A 20,277-nucleotide genomic window follows, 5' to 3' on the forward strand; every position below is an offset into this window, starting at 1 on the left:
AATTAAGGTTTAAGAAATTATATCAGAAAATTAAACCCATCTAAAAGCATTCTCTTAATAGACGCTTTCAGTTTGAGAATGTCTCATTGCCTAGGCAACCTGACCACAAAGTATTATACAGTTCAGGCGATGCTGTCTATTTTAAATAGAAATAAATATTTATCATATTAATCTAACAGACGTATATCTAACAAACTGTTTGTTTTGTACTAAATAAACTGATACATTTAAATGGTATGTTGAGAAGTCAATATGAAGTTAAATCTTTTAAAGCCTAAATGATCATAAGGCCTGATTATCTGTGTGGCAGTTGCACAGAGTTTCACATATGAACTGATCCTACTTGGATCTATGTTTAAAGATCCATAGTTCCATGTTGATACCAAAACCACCACCCAGGCTAATGTAGAACAAGGATAAAAGTTTGTCTTTGTAACAAGACTGTAATGAGACCTTGAATTAATTGAACTCATTTATTTATCTCTTGAAAATTGTAACATCCCACGTTGAGCTCAATTTTCAGCATTGTGAATGGTATCATCTGATCATCTTTATTTTGCTTTTCATAATTTCTCATTTGCTTTCAAAGCTATTTTGGTTAATAAAACTCAAATTCATAATAGTTGTATAGTCTGTACTTTATGTAAGGAACACAAATCCAAAGAACCAAGAAAAAGCTAGTAAAGGTAACTGGTTAATTAAATTTGCTAACCAATGTGTGTATTATCTTTCTCACACAACAAATTTACTAGCAAGGAAAGACACTATTTTCCTACCTTCAGTTGGCTTTATATCACCCTCACCTCCAACATAACTGACAGAGACAGATCCCTCAACCACACACATAAAATCAAATGGCAGACAGCATAACTTTCCCAATGAACCACTATCTTGGATAAGAAAAAACCACACACATAGGTGTCAATTCTAAGCTTAGTACAGGCTGTTTCTACCTAAATATAAGATAAAAATTAAAACCCCAGTCAATACTGGAACTAAGATATTCCTGTTGCGGAGGTGTGAGGGACAGCTGTTGAACAAGTATGAAGGACTGCACATCCCCTGCATGTGGTGGGGCTGGGCTCTGTGCCACCTTCACATGAGCCACCACAGAGCAGCAGTGTATTGCAACGGAAAGTGGGAGGACATGGCCAATGGCTTTGTGGTTCCAGAGGTTCAGTTGCCACAAACTTCCCCATAGAGAGGAGGGGAGCAGCAGCAGCTGCACAGGGGCATATCTATTTTTTGTCAAAACATAGGAGGGTAGAAAATGATGAATTACTTGAGAGAAAATGAGGAGTTATTTAGTGGAGCAGCTATGGTGCTGAAGCCATTACATTAGGACCTTTTATATTGGATCACTACATAAGATATTGCTTTTTAATTTTATTTTTGAAGAGTGGTGGTGGCATGCATCAAGTCACAGAAACTTGCTACGCATGTTAGCCAGCCTAAAAATGATATATTTGAAGCACCGTCCAGACAGCTGTGAATGCAGATGCACATTTATAAACAATAAAGATGTACAGTACAGAATTCTAGCATCATCTTCAGAGGATACCCAAACCAAATGTTCAATATATGATCACAGTGATTAGTGAAAAGCAAGATACAGCCTTGGCAACAAGAACTACACAGGCTGTTTTAAGAACTTCTGGTCAAGGACAACAGGTTCCAATACCAATGAGCAAAAAAGGATAAAGTCTGTTTAGGCATTATAGCTCTCATATGAGGATAGAAACAGGGTACCAACTAAGTGGATTTTCTAATGCACTATTAAAAAAGGATAATTAATATAGTAGTTTTAGTGTTAAGTGTTCTACATTTGTGATAGAGCTTTTAAAAACTGACATTAGCGGAAGACTTTTTTTTTTTTTTATTAAAGTAAGAGGGAGAGGGATGAGCTGCTAGTGCTATATGCTGGGGCCAGGAAACTTACAGGACTCCAGCCCAGCTCGTCCCTCCCCTCCCCGAAAATGTAGTGAGCTCTTACCTCATGTTGTGTCCACACAGAAGGATATGGGACTCTGGGGCTATATACACAACACCCCCTGTCAATAGCTGCTCCAATAACTCCCTGGCTTTCCAATGTAGCATGGGCCTGGCTCTTAGAATGTTCATAGTTAGTTATTCTGAGGCACTACCAAAATTTTCTTGAGGAACATCAGCCAAAGCAGGGAAATGACTATGTTTATCAACTTATAATTCAGTTAAACCTGAATGGAATCTCACACGATGTGCAAAACAGAAGTCTCTAGCCCTGGGCCTTTGTCTCTGCCAAATTTTAAAGGCCTGCTACAAACAATGGAAGTGTTAGAGCTTCTCAATAAAAGATCTCCACAATCTTTTATAATGTTAAATATTAGGCAAATTAAATACAGGGGTTACTGTTAGCTCTCCCTATAATACCCTTTAAGGAGATATGTAACCATTGACACACAACTAAACTGTATGTTTTTCATTTTATGTACAGATTACCCAAGAAAGGAAAAGTCCCTGTCCCTTGGGATGCAAAAAACTCCCTCAGAACACTGACACCTCGGTAAATAACCACTGCAACCTATCAAATCAGAAGAAGATAGGTAAGGATATGCCACTGGTTTCAGTTGACTTGCAGATTCTGTCCTGTGTGTGATTTCAATCACTCACTAGATATAGCCAGCTTGTATAGGCTAGATAATATATTTATGAACTATATAACTGTTAAAAGGAAACTGAACTAAGCACAAATTGAAAGTGTAATCTTCCTCTAAGGAATCCTCTGTCTTGGACTTAAGCGAGAGACAAAATACAAAGCTCTTCTATACCCACCTCTTTGTGCCAACACCATCAAGACAACCCTCCAGAGTGTGCGGCATCTGCGCAAGGACCATCACCTGAACTTGCCCAAACTCTTTACTAGATACAGAACCACTAGCCATTAGCAAAATTTTTGCTCATATAGCTCATTTTCTATGTAGCACCCAAATATTTCCAAGGCACTTGACAAACATGACAGCCCCCTGCTTAGAAGAGCTTACAGTCTAAACAGAAAAAAAACAGTACAAAAAAGGGTTTAGGGAAGAGGACAGTAACCAAGGACTACAGTTTTCAAACACAGATGTCTTAATACCTAAATAAAAGTGGTCTGATTTTCAGAGATATTGAGCATATGCAACTCCCATCAATTTAAAATGAGCCTACAAATAAGGCAATGTTTAGGTGCTTAAATAGGGATTTAGGTATCTAGCTTTAGCCATTTCAGTTGGGGAAATTATAGCAAGTTTTTTTTAATCTTCCTATATTTGATAATTCCTTCCCAAGCTCTAGGTGAATTAACCTTATGACCCTTTAATGATCCTCCCCATCTATTAACATTGTGACTATAGTCTAACAGCCCTACACCTCTCTCTCACACACACACACCCCTCTTTTCCCAACTAAAATTGACAGCTAGAGTTTAAAGTTGTTTACAGTTAGATGTGTGTCTACTAGGAAAAGATTTAACTGTGGGCCTCTGAACCTATCACTGGGAGAATCTGGGACCCATGATATACCATATGCCATCCTATTCCAAGTTAAAGGTGACTGACTTAAAACCTGACAATCTCTCTGTAAACCGGATGTTTCAAATACAGTATGCAAAAAGTGACCAAACTGTGCAGTCCTATTTCTAAGAAAATTTCCCATGTTGTATATTTAAAATGACCATGAGCTTGTGTCTGAGTTCCAGCCTCCCACGCACAGGAATCCCATGGATCTGCTATTCTTAACTTTTTGTTCACTTGTGACCATTGCAAAACAAACTTATGGCAACAAGCAAAAGCTTTACTTTCAAAGGGACACCAGAGAGCTTTGTTTTCTCAGTTGTTCTTAAAGTTTTAGTTTGCCAAATACAGCAGCAATATACAGTATTGGTTACTCAGTTCCCAACAAGGACAATAGACCCACATAAACCTTCTGTCAAAGCAGAGCAGGCAGCAGATGTGATTTCCTGGAGCCCATGAAGAAATGATCTATGTTTTAATTTGGGGAGCCTTAGAAGACACTTCTAGCTTACACCTTATGCTAGTGTACAAACGTATCTTTATAATTGTGCCACTAACAACTAAGATAGAGCAAGCTGTGCTAGTTGCACTTAAGGCTTTCCTTCAACAGAACGTAAGGAATGCTGGCACTATGCCTCTTGTTTACAAGTGCAATATACAGAATATAAAATTTGCTGAAGCAACATTTCTCTCCCTCACACATTCTAATAACATACAGGATATCTATAGTATACCAGCCTTAGAGTTCAGAACTCCAGACCTTCGTAACTGCATATATCTGCACTCATTAAACCACATATACTGTGCTCCAAATCCTGTTCCCAGTACCTAGCCCAAGGAACTGGAGTTGGTATCTCCATGGGGCCATGACAAGAAGAAAGCCTACTCCCCAAGTAATATAGTATCAACTGAGTGACTGTCCAGCTGCTACTCCAGCCTCGGGACTGGAGCAGCCCCTACAGCCCTCGTGAGCATCGGATCTGGGCAGGAATATATTCACCAATCTTGCCCCCACTAGCATCAATCTTGTCTCCACTACATAACAAAAAACAGGAGACCTCCTCTAAGCACCTGAAATCATGCCTTACATATTACTCCTGCAGAACAGAACTTCATAGATTCTGCTGTGTCTGGAACCATCCATGCTTAGAGGATGCAACTTTGTAGTACACTGAAGGGGAAAAAAGTGAAATATTTCAGTGTTTTAAAAATATAATAATTTTGTTAAAGTGAAAATGCAACATGCACTTGAGGTGCTGGGAAATCAGTGGTGCTGAAAATTTTAAAAAAAAAAACCTTCTGTTCCACCTTTTCTTCTAACATAAGTAATGTTGTAGGTAGGCTTTTCTTCCAGTAGACACCCAAAATTTAGATCACTAAGTGAATGATCACCTGGTATTTTAACTAGACCATCCCACAATTTTCCCCACTCTTTTTTTGCAATAAGCCTGTCTCACAGAAAGGCATCAAGGACTTAGAGAATCTATTGTTTTCTTATTTAAAACAATACTATTCCCTCATAGAGCCAAAAGAGTGAACCAACACCAGTGATTAGACATTTATACTAAGCACATTTATTGGAAATGATATTTACTTCGGTTCCTGAAAAGCATCCTGATGATACAGCAAAGGACATCAATGTTAATTTTATAATAATGGAAACAACTTCAACATGAAAACATCCAATTTATCTTGCTGGTAAAACTGTTTTCCCTCTGCTTTCAGGAACACAGACTAAAATATTCTAAGATGTCCAACTCAAGCGTAAACATTTCAGGAAACAACTGTACTTACAACTCAACAGTAACTACTCATGTCATTCCACTGGCTTATGGATTCATTTTCATAGGAGGAATCCTGCTAAATGGTGTAGCAGCATGGATTTTCCTACATGTTCCAAGCAAGAAAAGCTTTGTCGTTTATCTCAAGAACATTGTTGCTGCCGACCTTCTTATGAGCCTGACTTTCCCCTTCAAAATTCTTAGTGATGCGGAAATTGGGCCTTGGCAGCTCAACGTTATTGTCTGCCGATATTCTGCTGTTATTTTTTACCTAAATATGTATGTTGGAATAACATTTTTTGGCCTCATAGGGTTTGACAGATACTACAAAATTGTAAAGCCTCTGCTTACCTCCTTTGTTCACACAGTTAATTACAGCAAGATTATCTCTGTAGCCATATGGGCATTGCTCATGTTTTTATCACTGCCAAATATTATTTTAACTAACCAAAGTCCTACAGAGAAGAATTCCAAAAAGTGTGTAAATCTTAAAAGTGAGCTTGGACTACAATGGCATAAGGCTTCAAGCTATATTTGCCTAGGAATTTTCTGGACTGTGTTTCTTCTGTTAATCATTTTTTACAGTGCAATATCAAGAAAAATATATAGTTCCTACAGAAAGTTCAGGAGAAATTCAACAGTAACTAGGGAAAAAATCAATCGCAATATATTCAGCATCATGTTTGTATTTATCATTTGTTTTGTGCCATATCATCTTTGCAGACTTCCATACACATTAAGTCAAACTGGGTCTCAGTTCTCCTGTCAGTCAAGCAAAAATCTGTTCTATGCAAAAGAATTTACTCTGTTACTGTCCGCTGCAAATGTGTGCCTTGACCCCATTATTTATTTCTTTCTCTGCAAGCCCTTTAGAGAAACGTTATACCAACAACTGCATCTCAAGCTGACAACTTCGGGTGAAATAGAAAACTCTAGATCCAGAAGGTCAAACACTACATGAAAGCGTAATTATTTCATAAATTCACATATCCCTTATAAGATATAGTATGGAAAATTATTCCAGATTGCAAAGCAGTTAACAAAAGAATTGGACAAACGAAGAGCATGTGTAACAAGAAACACAAGGTGTCAATTTAAAAAGCATTTCAGCTGTTCGTTTTCCATATTTAAAAGCATTACCACACACTGTACTATGCACTACTTCCAGATTACATCAAACTATAACTTCTTATAATGGAATATATTAGATGTCTGAGGCCTAGGACAGGCAGGAGAATGACTGCATTAGAAAGCTGGCTATCCAGGCCAGGGTTCTATGTGAGTGGCAAGGATTAACCAGCAGAACTATGCAACAGCTGCAGCCCACTGGCCTCCATAAACCAACCTGGAGCACATAAGAAGCGAAAGCTAGCAACAAGGGCTTGGGAGTGACTGAATAGCAAAGCTGGGCAAAAAATTTTGGACAAATAGCTTATTCAACAAAAAATGCAGTTTCAGTTGCCTTCCAACTAGTCGTGAATTTAACATGAATAGTTTCGGGCATTCACAAAACGGCCAGAGGAAGGAGGAGGAGAAAGATGAGGAGGTAGTGACGCTCCTGCTGCTGGTGACGCTATCACCCACTCGTAACCTTTAGCCCAGTGGCTAGGGCGCTCATCTTGAATGTGGTAGATCCAGGTTCAAATTCTCACTATGGAACAGACTTTTTGATTCAAGAATTTCAACCCAAACTGATTTTTTTCCCCTATTTTTTTGCAACTGATGTTAAATTTAAAAAAAATCCATTATTTGCCCAGCTCAGGGATGGAGGAGATCTTCTACCTCAGCAGCAGACTGTTTTGGAGTGGCTGGTAGGGACCAAGTCAGAGTACTCAGCCCCTGAAGGGAAGAGAGAGCCCTATATTAATCTCTAGCAAAATGAAGAGCTGAGATGACTGATTCTGGAGACAGTTCCACCCAGCCAACTGTAGGACAGTTGAAGGACAATAGGAAAGAATAAAGGTGTAACATAGCTCAGATCCTCAAGGCTCTGCGTAGAGCTTGGGGAATCCTAGAATGATTTGGCGACAGGAGGTAATTTTATAGTTCATGAAAATCTATTTGAAACCTTTATCTAATTTAAGAGCAACAAAACTATAGGAATCTGTAAGAGTGATTCTCACAACCTACAGACAGTAACAGAAAATTATATCCTGTCTGTTTTTAGAAACCACCCTACTGAATGCTACAGCACAGATATGATATATTATTTTAAGCAACAGAGGATGGTTCTACAAACCTGTAGAAAAGTATTTTTCTACTGAATTCTACAGGACTTCATAATGAAGAAAGTATATTTTAATGGGCCTTTTTATAAGTCTCCCAGTCTACTGATTAACACACAAATCATTATTGAAATTCTGCTGAAACAGTTTAGCCCCATGTTTAATATGCTATTCTGCTTTGGAGTTAGACGTGAGGCCAATATTCTTGCATTTTGGACCATTAAGTACTGGGAAAATTTGAGAGGTCCCAATCTTATCCCTGATTCTACAGACTGAAATAATGCCTAGTGTATCATTTGCATACTCTCCAACGACTAGTTTCAAAAAGCTCTATTCTTTCAGAGCACAGTCCTTTTTGGTAACATGCCCATGCACATTATTATATACAGTACCTTGTCAAATCATTGGCTTACTCATACTATGCATAGCTGTACATTTTACAAGACAAATGGAAATGCATGCCAGCATATCAGAGAGTGGATTAAGTCCTTAGAAGAGACTGTCAATTTGCTCCAATACCAGGTATACACAGCAACTGCTGCTTATGTACAGAAAGCCGGAAATGAAATTTAAGGGAAAATGGTGACCCGCACAGATGATTTAGTAGATGAAAAACTAAACACCCATTCAGATCAGCAGAGACTGAGTCATTACTATATCTACGGTATGAACAAACACTGTCTAGCATGCAGTTTAGTCTGCACCAAAAAACCTGCAAAGCAAAGAGGCTGTGACTTCACTAACAGTGAATTTTTAGGAGGCAAGGAGAGTCTACTGAAACTAGCTGTCTGTACCTAAAACTCAGAGCTATTATTTTCTCTTTAAAACAGGACATTTGTGTACTTGGAAAGAATGATTTGGTATTTTGCTTTGTTTCATTGTTTTTCTTTGTACAAAGGACTGAAAACTACCCGTATTTCATTTATTTTTGTGTGTACATATGTTTTATTGTGCATCTCGCATGTTTTATTGTGTTTATACTAAAAAAAATAAAACCTCTCTTTTTCAATGCAGCTAGATTTGTTTGTTTGGATTTTATAATTTTACATGGGGAGTGGGCCAGTGAACGTAATGTTTATAAAAGATTCCAGATGACTCCTCTGGAAATGGAAGCTCTCCGTTTTACTCTTTATGACTGGAAACAACACGAGTTTTTCCAACAGAGATCCTGCCAATTTGCCTTACCACTGTTCTGAAAGGACAGTCTCTCAGGATGAAAAGGTAGTTCATAACTAATATGCATTTTTAACTAAAAATAAGGCATCCTGGTGACAAGGCTATGGGCTGTATTGATAATCAGTACATAAATGCATTCACTGAATCCCTAATCTGTTGAGGCCATGTCTACCATGAACTGATTTGAGAGCACCAACCCACAGTAATTGCTTTTTGCAACTTTTGACCTATGCCATATTTGCCCTAAGGGACTAGAAAGTAACCACCACATTTCTGGAAAACCATCTAGAGTCTCATTGATATTACTGTTTGAATTGGAAGTGGTCCCACACCAAAATCCCAGACCCTCACATCCCCACATTTTACAGAGGTTTAGATTTTCATCTGAATGTCACAGCTTAAGTCCATATCTAGTCTGAACTTTCTTTTAAGATCCGAAACAATATTTCTCATGTTGCCTCAGGTCTCTTTGACACGTCAGTCTGGTTCCAGAACAGCGTATATAGAGAAACTGCACTGGTTCCATTGGTAGACTAATTCCTCCTAGCAATAGAAATCCAGATGTGTCAAGGAGGGGAATCTACTGGTTTGTGAGATTTTAATTTTATTATTGTAATTTATGGCACGAGCACCTACTACCCTGCATAAGTGCCCCTTTGTATATGCTGCATTATCTAAACAAAAGGGTCAGTGAAAGAGTACTGGTATAGTGACATGAAAACAGCTTCTGTCACCTGCCTTTGTAAAATCTCATCTTCATGACTAGAAAGTAATTTATGCAAACATATCTATATTCTGGAAAAATCTTTCCTCCCCCCCAAACAGGTTGACACGTTATCACTTTGAACGACTAGATACACGTTAGGGGGTTACAATGGAAAACATGCTGCTCGCTGTGCTTTTTTCTTTTATATTGCCCTATGAAAAAACAATCCATCACTGGATAACTTTGATGCATAACAGTGCGTCCATAGCCTTTGAACCAACAACAGCTTGGTGTCTGTACCGGGCACAAGTCTCAACCAGCCTGCCTATTAAACCTAGTTTTGCTCCCTTCCCATCACAGTGCTTTTCACTTTTACTTGGACTGAAAATAAGCTAAATAAACTGGAAAGGACAGGGCTTGCAGGTGAGGTCAGAAATGTATTCTACACTAAGATGGTTAACTCTACCTCTGAAAGAAAGTGAGTCGCATACCTTCAGAAGACTATCTACCTACCCCAACTGCCTCCCCAGATGGCCACAAGTCTTGCAGTCATGCCACTGTCACCAACCATCCAAGGAGGGACTTACTTTCTATAATTCCTTCCACTGGTTCAGAACCAAACAGAAATGTGCCTGTTCACTTTAGGCTAGTGGTTCTCAAACTTTTGTATTGGTGACCCCTTTCACACAGCAAGCCTCTCAATGCGACCCCCCCATACATTTTTTTATATTTAACGCTATTATAAATGCTGGCGGCAAAGCAGGGGCTTGGAGGTGGAGGCTGAGAGCTTGCAACTCCCACATAATAGCCTCACAACCCCCTGAGGGGTCACAACCCCCAGTTTGAGAACCCATGCGTTAGGCAGCTACATAAGCAATAGAAGAATTGTCTTCCTCATGACACCCTGGGCTCCACTATAACAACATGGTTGTGTTCCTTTTGAGAAGTAAGGGACTGAAATGTATTTTGTGCCTACTGCAGAGGTAACCATTTCTGTTCTCTTCCTGGGTAGAGGTAACATGCAGCATGAGAAGCCAAGGGAGATTTAAAGCATAAATGTGAAAATGAAGTTGCTCATAAGGTTTTAAACATAAATTTCTAAATGGAATTCAAAACCATCTTTTTCTTAAGATTCACTTGTTCAGCCACTCAAACTCTTGAGGAGATGACCTGATATGAGCACATGTATCTGTCACATAAAACTCAGAAATGTTCTGAGTACATAAATCTCACACTAACTTATGCATCAGCTCATACACCTGCTCTAGCCTGTAGTGATAATGCACGAGCTACATCGGACAAACGTCAATGATCCCATTAACGTGCAATGGGTTATTTATGTTAATGCTTTGGACTGGAGCTTCAAATTCCTTCTCCACTAACAGAACACCACAGTTTTTCGGAAGCAAGGGCTAAACTCAGCAAATAGGAATTAATTTATGGAGGAAAGCTCATCCCAAACTCTGCCAACATAAAGGATGAAATCCTGGCCCCACTGAAGTCAGGTGGGGAACTTCCACTGACTTCAGCATGGTCAGGATTTCACCCACAAAATGACTGATTTTCTTAAGTTTTAATCATGTATCCTTTTTATGGAAGTATATTTAATAGGAACATCTCTTAATAGATCAACTAATAAGGATCACTTACACAGCACTGCACATCTTTAAAGCACTGTGTAAACATGAATTAATTAAAAGTAATTAATTACACATTATAAAAACACTACACCATAGCCTGTCAGGGAAGATACTTGCGATCACGTTACGCAGCTGACATTAGCTGCCATGAAGTGCAGCACTAGGTCATTTACAGGCCCTGCTCATTACCATTTTTATACAGCAGCTTGGTTGCACACAGTGCAGTGTGGCAAACAAGAACTACGCCCCTCCCTAAGGAGATTACAGTCTTAAAGAGACAGGAGTTACACTGAACTACAAAATAATAATTTACCATTCTTTATGTTTAACTCAAAAAATTAAAGTCCATCCCTTCCCCTCAACCCCACAATAAATGTCCCTGCTCAAAATTCATATAACTCCCTTGTGGCAGGATCTAAATTTTTGATGTTTTTGTAAATATATTATGGGGTAAACAATGAATCTGTCAAACGAAAGTCACAAGACACAGTGTGCTGAAATTGCTAGCTAGTATATGTAGAGGTTAAAAATGTACAGAAAAACTTCTTTTTGCTCATTTCCCAAAAAGACGTGCAGGAGCCTCCCTCAAGAGACTTAGGGACAGTACGAATAGAGCCAGAGTTTACTTGGATTCCTCATAACAAACAAACAGGAAGAAAACCATAAATGAAAGAACCACCATAAGAACTCCATGGTTGAATGCTGCTAATAAAACTTGTCAACAATTACTCCTTAAGGACAGTTTTAGTCACAAAGCTTATAATCACAAAATGGATGTGGAGAAAGGGATAAAGGAAAATTCCAGGTCTCATTTTTATTAGTCCCCTGCTTACTGGGTTTCTGAAGTTTATATTAAACTCATCTCTAACAGTAACTGGCTGAAAGAAAAAAAAAACACTTAGTACATCTTCAAGAGTGATCACCTCCTAATACCATGTAAATATTTAAATATCAACATAAATCCCTGATTAAAAAATAAAGATTTCCCCCAACTCATTAAATTAGATTTTCAAACTCACTCACTCTCTCTAAAATACAGAAAGTTTTTTCTACTATGGTTAGGGTGTTACAAACACAATGTTACACATATTTCTCTCAGCTTAGACTGTGTTAGTGTGTGAGATGCCAACTCCTGTGTGTGTGTTTTCCAACTTTATACAGACACACTGGAGTCCGGCAACTCAACCCACACATACACACAAAAGAATTCAAAGCTGAGAGAAATCTAAAATTGACATCTGTATTTGTAACATTACAGAACATACAACTTTACATTGTACATAAGACAAGGATCCAAAGACAATGGGTCAAATTCATCTCATCGGTAACTCACTCCATGGCAGGACTACTGTATTTCTGAGGCCTGAACAAGCTTCTAAATATGTTGCTCTCCTACATCCCACATGTAATGTGATTGTGCAAATGGCCTTGTAACTCTCCTCTCTAACAAAATGCCATATGAATCTCCATTTACACTACCATGTCAACCAATACAGCCATTCTAATACTGTTTTCAGCTACCTCACCAGCATTTTGCCTGCTTCCTTCCTATTGTTCTGCATTATATACATACATGTGTTTCCTGCTCCCACATTTTTAAAAGTGACAGCAAAAGACAGCAAGAGATATTTTTCTAGGATTCAGGACAACAACACACACGGCAAAAGTGAACCCCTGTGACCGAAGTGTTCACGCCCATCAGCAACATCCCAGGTCAGAGGATAAGTACAGCAGCTCTCAATCTTTTTCACTCTTATGAGGGTTAGAAACTCCACAAGAGAAAAAACCCATGAGACTGTGAATATGTCTATGCTGAAATTAAAAACCCACAGCTGGCCTGCACCAGCTGACTCAGGCTTATGGGCTTGGGCTAATGGGCTGTAACTGTGGCGTAGTGTTCGTTCTTGGGCTGCAGGTGGAGCTCTGGGACCTTCCCACTTTGCAAGGTCCTCCAGCCTGAGCCCAAATGTCTACACCGCAGTTAAGAAGCCCCTTAGGCTGAGCCCAAGTCAGCTGGCATGGGCCAGCCACAGATTTTAATTGCAGAGCAGACATACCCTGTGTGGTCACAAAGTATGCAAAGCCTTGTATAAGGCCTAACAAATGATTGACACTGTCTCCTACAGTATTCTTGTCAGCAAGTTAAAGAAGTATGGGCTGGATGAATGTACTATAAGGTGGGTAGAAAGTTGGCTAGATTGTCGGGCTCAACGGGTAGTGATCAATGGCTCCATGTCTAGTTGGCAGCCGGTGTCAAGTGGAGTGCCCCAGGGGTCGGTCCTGGGGCCGGTTTTGTTCAATATCTTCATAAATGATCTGGAGGATGGTGTGGATTGCACTCTTAGCAAATTTGCGGATGATACTAAACTGGGAGGAGTGGTAGATACGTTGGAGGGCAGAGATAGGATACAGAGGGACCTGGACAAATTGGAGGATTGGGCCAAAAGAAACCTGATGAGGTTCAATAAGGATAAATGCAGGGTCCTGCACTTAGGACGGAAGAACCCAATGCATAGCTACAGACTAGGGACCGAATGGCTAGGCAGCAGTTCTGCGGAAAAGGACCTAGGGGTGACAGTGGACGAGAAGCTGGATATGAGTCAGCAGTGTGCCCTTGTTGCCAAGAAGGCCAATGGCATTTTGGGATGTATAAGTAGGGGCATAGCGAGCAGATCGAGGGACATGATCGTTCCCCTCTATTCGACATTGGTGAGGCCTCATCTGGAGTACTGTGTCCAGTTTTGGGCCCCACACTAGGGGGGCCCAAAACTGGATAAAGGATGTGGATGTGGATAAATTGGAGAGAGTCCAGCGAAGGGCAACAAAAATGATTAGGGGTCTGGAACACATGACTTATGAGGAGAGGCTGAGGGAACTGGGATTGTTTAGTCTGCAGAAGAGAAGAATGAGGGGGGATTTGATAGCTGCTTTCAACTACCTGAGAGGTGGTTCCAAAGAGGATGGTTCTAGACTATTCTCAGTGGTAGAAGATGACAGGACAAGGAGTAATGGTCTCAAGTTGCAGTGGGGGAGGTTTAGGTTGGATATTAGGAAAAACTTTTTCACTAGGAGGGTGGTGAAACACTGGAATGCGTTACCTAGGAAGGTGGTAGAATCTCCTTCCTTAGAAGTTTTTAAGGTCAGGCTTGACAAAGCCCTGGCTGGGATGATTTAATTGGGGATTGGTCCTGCTTTGAGCAGGGGGTTGGACTAGATGACCTCCTGAGGTCCCTTCCAACCCTGATATTCTATGATTCTATGATTGTCAAACCCTGATTCAGGAAAGTATTTAACCATGTTCTTCAGTGCTTTCCCAAATAGAGATGCTTTCTTGAATCAAGGCCTAAATGATGGGTGGATGTGAACTTTCTGGATTCAAGTACCAACACTCTAAATTAATCAGATGGGGAATATTATGTTTATAACCTTCTTCCTGGGAGAAAGGGCTACATACTGCCTTATACACTTTAGAGTCACACCGCTGCTTCTTAACTTCTGACTATGACGGAAGTCCTATCCTTTTCTCCTATGCTGAAGGCTGGGGTCCGTGATGTATTGCCTCCTGCAAGAAGGGGGCTTAAAATAGAAGCGTCTTGATACCTTTGGCTAGATCAGTCAGCGATCATGATAAAAAGTAAAAATATATATGTACCCCACTGACTTCTTCAATAACTGACACAAACAGGGGAGCTTACTGAGGGGGTGCTGATCCAGAAATAAAGACAAAATCTTAAAATGACATAAATTGCATTTTTATTCATTTGGAGATAATTCCATGCCTCCTCCCCTTCTGAATAACTAGAAAGATTTAGGAAAACTAGAGACATTTCACTCCTTTTGGATCCAGGGGGATTCTTCTCCTTTTATATACCTGAGGAAGTTCTCAGAGATCTGGGTTCAACTTGAACTCCAAAATCTTAAAATGAAATTAAATCTGAGCACCTTGGGTTTCATGTTAAAAACATACAGAACTACCAGGTCTGCATGATTTAGGTGGAAAGCCATAACTCCACCCACATTTGTTCAATTCTGAATCCAGGATCACTCAAAAACTTTATGAACCTTTCCAAACATTTCACAAACATAGTCTGAGTTTTGAGTTTGTGACTAAGCTTGAAACCAGACACACGGAGTAGTTTCTTTACAAAGGATTTTCCCAACCCTGTAGGCAATAAGGGTATTTTGGCTGGTGGTGATAACTACTTCCATTTGGCATGTCATTCAACTTTCTGAGATCTTGACGATTGTCTGCAGTGAGTTTGCTATACATTTTAGTTTCTCTGTACTATTGTCAGAGAAACTAGGCTAAATTCAACAGCTTGTTCTACTGTCTGGGTTTTTTCTCAAAAAGAAAAATATGAAGATTTTTGCTGCTCGCTCAGCCCATCTATTTTTAGTAGAGACTGGACAAATCTCAGAAGATTTGAAACTTGAATTTGGTTCAGAAAGACATCCATATGCTTAGATATCTACTAGAAGCACTTGAAACTTTTAAGTCTGCAAACTGGGCTGTACCTCTTGCAAGAAAAGACTTACTCATAAGATTTCTCATACCTCTGCTTCTGCTTCCAAACCACATGCCACAGGACCAGCCCTTAGTTATAGCATCTTGGCGCTTCTAATTCTAATTCCAGCCATAACTTGAAAGTGCACAGTGGGGAGGAAAGGGGAACGCAAGTGAACGTGTGACAAAGCTTCCCCACTCAGCACAGCAAAGCGTGCCAGGGATTATGAATTATAAAGTTCACTAACATGCTGGGATCTAATTGCCCCATATAGACCTTGCAGTCTCTAAACGGTACCTGCTTCACATTAACTTAGTCCTGTTTGGATGACTTTAAGGTGAATTAGGTACCTTTTTAGAGAGCACCATCAGAGTCTACACAGGGCAGTTAGAGCCCCACATGTTAGCACAAATCACATACCTCTAGTGAGCTTTGCCATCACCATCCAGACAAGCCCAAAGTTTCAGTCTTAAAGTAAACTAAGGTTTGAGCAGAGAGTCACCAATCCCTCATTCACAATCAAATCAATGTTTGTTAACCTTAATTTTTATTACAACAGTTTGACAAGCCTGTGGGTGCGGACTCTGGCCCTGTGCCACTTACCTCGAGCGGCTCTGGGGGGGCAGCGGTGCGCAGCAGGGCTAAGGCAGGCTCCCTGCCTGCCCTGGCCCCGCACCCGGAAGTGGCCAGCATGTCCGGCAGTGGCTCTTGGGAGTGGGGTGTGGCAGGTGGCTCCGCTGCGCACTGCCCTCGCCACTGCGCAACCACCCCCGAAGCTCCCATTGGCTGTGGTTCCCCATTCCCGGTCAATGGCAGCTGCGGGGGTTGGTGCCTGCAGGTGAGGGTAGCGCACAGAGCCTTCTGCCCCTCCCTCCCCCTTCCCCAGGGGCTGCAGGGACATGGTGCCAGCTGCTTCCAGGAGCGGCGCAGGGCCAGAGCAGGCAGAAAGCCTGCCTTAGCCCCGCCATGGAGCTGGCAATCCCACGGGCCAGACTGAAAGCCTGATGGGCCGGATCCAGCCCACGGGCCGTAGTTTGCCCTCCCCTGCTCTAAAATGATAGAAATTACCCAAATGCCACCAAAATGTTGAAGCACGATAATCCATTCTATTTGTGTTAGCACGTCAGAGTTTATAACTCCATTCTTTAAAAGGCTGCCTTCTACCCACACAGCTCACTCTGGTTTTGTCTTGCAAGATGCAATGTGCCCTCAATATCTCACTGAAGTCAATGGAAATTAACAGGTGTAGAGGGCTGTGCAAGTTCTGGCCCCATGACAGCAGCAGGCAGTTTGCCTTCAGCTCAAGAAAACATTGTTCCATAACATCATCTTCTCCCAAAGAGGAAAAAGGCAACTTTGGATTGTTCCGTGAACACTAACATTTTTCTATCATGACCCTTTTAGGTAACTTCCAGGTTGTTTAGTAATTTGAGTGCTGGTTTTAATTACGTCAATCTACACATTTAAAAACCACAGAGACATTTCTCTTAAAAAGCAGCCTACGCACAAAGGGGAAAGGATTTACATATTATCAGACAAAGATGTGACTATCCACTGAGACTAATCAAGCATTTTACAAACTTTCTTCTAATGCCTATGAGACTTCAGAATCTAAAAAGGAAGGTATGTATTTTAAATGCTTTTTATACATTTTAATATGTCCATATACACCAAGGTAAATATATTGCATAAAATACTAAATAATATGCCAAATGCACTGAAAAACTAATAGGTTAAATATTAAAAGCACTAATGTTTTTCACTGCACTTATTAAGTGTTACTTCATTATAACCATTTTGAAAGTCTTGCCCTTTGGAGACCCTGGCTCCTTCCACATAAAAAAAAAAGCCCTCCAGTAGAGCAGTCCCTGAGCCAAAGAGAACTGGATACAGCTCATTCCCAAGCTCATCTGAAATCAAGCAGCATAATCATTGTGGAATGACACAGTGAATTCTCTTTCATATCAGGAGTTTGGCTCCCACCTTCTGTTGGCTCAGGAACAAAACCAACTATTTCCTCTGTACCTTGTGGGCATTCAACTTCATTTAACCTCGGGTTAATAATCTCTTTTTTTGGGAGGGTAATATCCTCCATTTGCAGAAGGGTGATTATAATAATGTTATAGATCTTCTATTTCTAGCCATGAGTAGTTTCAAGTAGTTGCATTTTTATATACACAATACACACAGACCAAGTAATTAAGTTATATTGATTCATTGTCAACTGTTACTACTCAGGCAACATTTAACCTAGAATTATGTTTGATCACTAAAACAAACAGAATTTTTAGCAAATGAAAAAGACTGTACTATATAAATAGAAAGCTAGTATGGTTCAATGCTATTTCAACAAAGACTTGCTTCCCTGTCTTATTTCTCAGAAAAACTTTAACACACTCATTTCCTCTTCAGTCAACATGTTCCAACTAAAGTTAATGCCAGTGTAGCTACTATAAAAAAAAAAAAAGTTATACAATGGTAGTTTCAGATAGTTAAAATAATACTTAGGTTCCCGTCTAAGCAAATACACTTTCCTTTCCCTAAATGTCTGAGGAAGCCTGAAAATATGATGCACATGACTGACAGATTCTTTAAATGTTTTCTGAATTACATAAAATATTCATCAAATATATTTTTGTTTTGTTCAACTAGAAGAATCAACAATTTTAGGAATATTTAGTATTGAGCACAGCTACTCTGCTGGCTCTCTCTATTGGATAGACCCTTATTGGTTTTGACAGAGTATTATTAATGTTTACTAATCCTGTAATATTTTATATATGAAGTATTTTTATAAACATTAACTTAACTGGGGGGATTTGGGAAGGTTGGTTTGGTTTTAGGTTTGTTTTTGTTTTGTTGAGTAAAAGTGTCATTTTTTTAAAAAAGTTACATTTGAATGTGGCTCCAATGAACTAACTAGGTCCCTGATCCAGCAAAATCAGGGCCAGTCTTAGGGGCAAGGTGATCACCCTGAATCCCAACCTTTAATGGTGCCAAATCACCATTGGGGGGGGGGGCACATCACTCAGTCTCTTTAGTTATTTATTTTACTCTGCTGCTCCGCTCATCTGTTGTTGTGTGGTTTTGTTTGGGGGTTTATTTCTTTTAGGTCAACTACTGGGTGACACTGAAAATGTTTTCCACCCAGAAGAGAAAAAACCCCAGAGGCAGTCCTGCTGCAGATACACAAGTAACTTTATATATACACACACAAATAGTCCCATTCGCTTAAATGGACTGTTCACATGAGTGAACATACTCAAGCATAAGTGTTTGCAGGAAAGGGACCCAAGATATTTCAATAAATTGCTTAAACTTGAATGAAAGCCATGCAACTTAATGTGAACTATTCCAGACACTGAGAAATACAAATACTTCAGTTTCAGTAATATCATTACCAAGTCTTGTCACACATTTTTATGAAATTATACTGGAACAAGATTCTCACGCTAATTATCTCTAATGTCTTACTTTTCAGGTTCTAGATATCTTTAAGCAGCCAACGCACCTTACTTTTCCACTGGATAATTAAAATGTCCTTAAGCAATATCTCAAGTTGCAGTGTCTACAGACAACTGGAACCTTTTACCTATTTTTACTACTTAATTTTCCTCATTGGATTTATTGGGAGTTGTTTTGCCCTATGGGCATTCACTCAAAAGGATCAGAAACAAAAATGTATGAGCATCTATCTAATTAACCTCCTAACAGCTGATTTCCTGTTGACTCTGGCATTGCCAGTAAAAATAATTGTTGACTTAGGTATTGCCCCCTGGAAACTGAGGATATTCCACTGCCAGGTCACAGCTTGCCTCATCTATATTAACATGTATTTATCAATCATATTTTTGGGATTTGTAAGCATGGACCGCTGCCTTCAGTTAATGCACAGTACTAAGATCTATCGAATCCAAGAACCTGGATTTGCCAAGATGTTATCTGCAGTTGTATGGATAATGGTTCTCCTTCTAATGGTACCTAACATGGTGATTCCAATCAAAGAAGTAGAACCAAAGCCTACTGTGGGGTGTATTGATTTCAAAACAACAGTTGGAAAAGATTGGCATGTGTTTACTAATTTCATATGTACAGCAATATTCCTGAATTTTTCAGCCATGATACTTATTTCCAATTTTCTTGTTGTTAGACAACTTTACCTAAACAAATACAGCAAGAGTTATGCAAATGTAAAGAAAGCTCAGATAAATATACTGTTAGTAACAGCAGGCTACATCATGTGTTTCGTTCCTTACCACATTGTTCGGATCCCCTATACTTTGAGCCAGAGTGATGCTATAACCGATTGTCTTCTGAAACAATCCCTCTTTAAAGCAAAGGAATCCACTCTGCTGTTGGCAGTGTTGAATCTCTGTTTTGATCCTATTTTATATTTTTATCTTTCCAAGACATTTAGACTGAAAATTACTGAGACTTTTATAGCACATAAAGAAACAAAGATTCTCACAGGAGAAGGAGTACATTGAGAAGAGGCACATTATATACAAAAGTACTGTAGTATTTCAACCTAGACTACCAACACTGTGTGTGCACATGTAATTTATACAACTGCTGTGCGTTTGCTGAACACGGCTAACAATGTCAATAAAATTACTGTCAAACCCTAACCCTGGGCAGAAGGAAAGCTTAATGATGGATCTGGATCACTTTATTATTTTACAGCTTCATACACTGATTTGGAATATTATACAGTTCT

At 39.6% G+C, this 20,277-nt stretch overlaps 3 protein-coding genes across 3 annotated transcripts in view; 2 read left to right on the forward strand and 1 right to left on the reverse strand.

The window, feature by feature from the left end:
- The window catches only part of MED12L (mediator complex subunit 12L), a 328,770-nt gene that overhangs the window by 201,025 nt on the left and 107,468 nt on the right, over positions 1–20,277 (reverse strand). The window lies entirely within an intron of this gene.
- On the forward strand, positions 5,277–6,470 carry P2RY14 (purinergic receptor P2Y14). Its single transcript, XM_074963767.1, has one exon. The coding sequence runs from the start codon at positions 5,277–5,279 to the stop codon at positions 6,267–6,269; it is 993 nt and encodes a 330-aa protein (XP_074819868.1). The 3' UTR covers positions 6,270–6,470.
- On the forward strand, positions 19,097–20,047 carry GPR171 (G protein-coupled receptor 171). The gene has a single exon (XM_074963770.1). It carries the CDS (start codon positions 19,097–19,099, stop codon positions 20,045–20,047), a length of 951 nt encoding a protein of 316 aa, XP_074819871.1.

The sequence above is a fragment of the Natator depressus genome, chromosome 9 (genome assembly GCF_965152275.1).
Source record: "Natator depressus isolate rNatDep1 chromosome 9, rNatDep2.hap1, whole genome shotgun sequence".
In the NCBI taxonomy this organism is placed as follows: Eukaryota; Metazoa; Chordata; order Testudines; family Cheloniidae; genus Natator; species Natator depressus.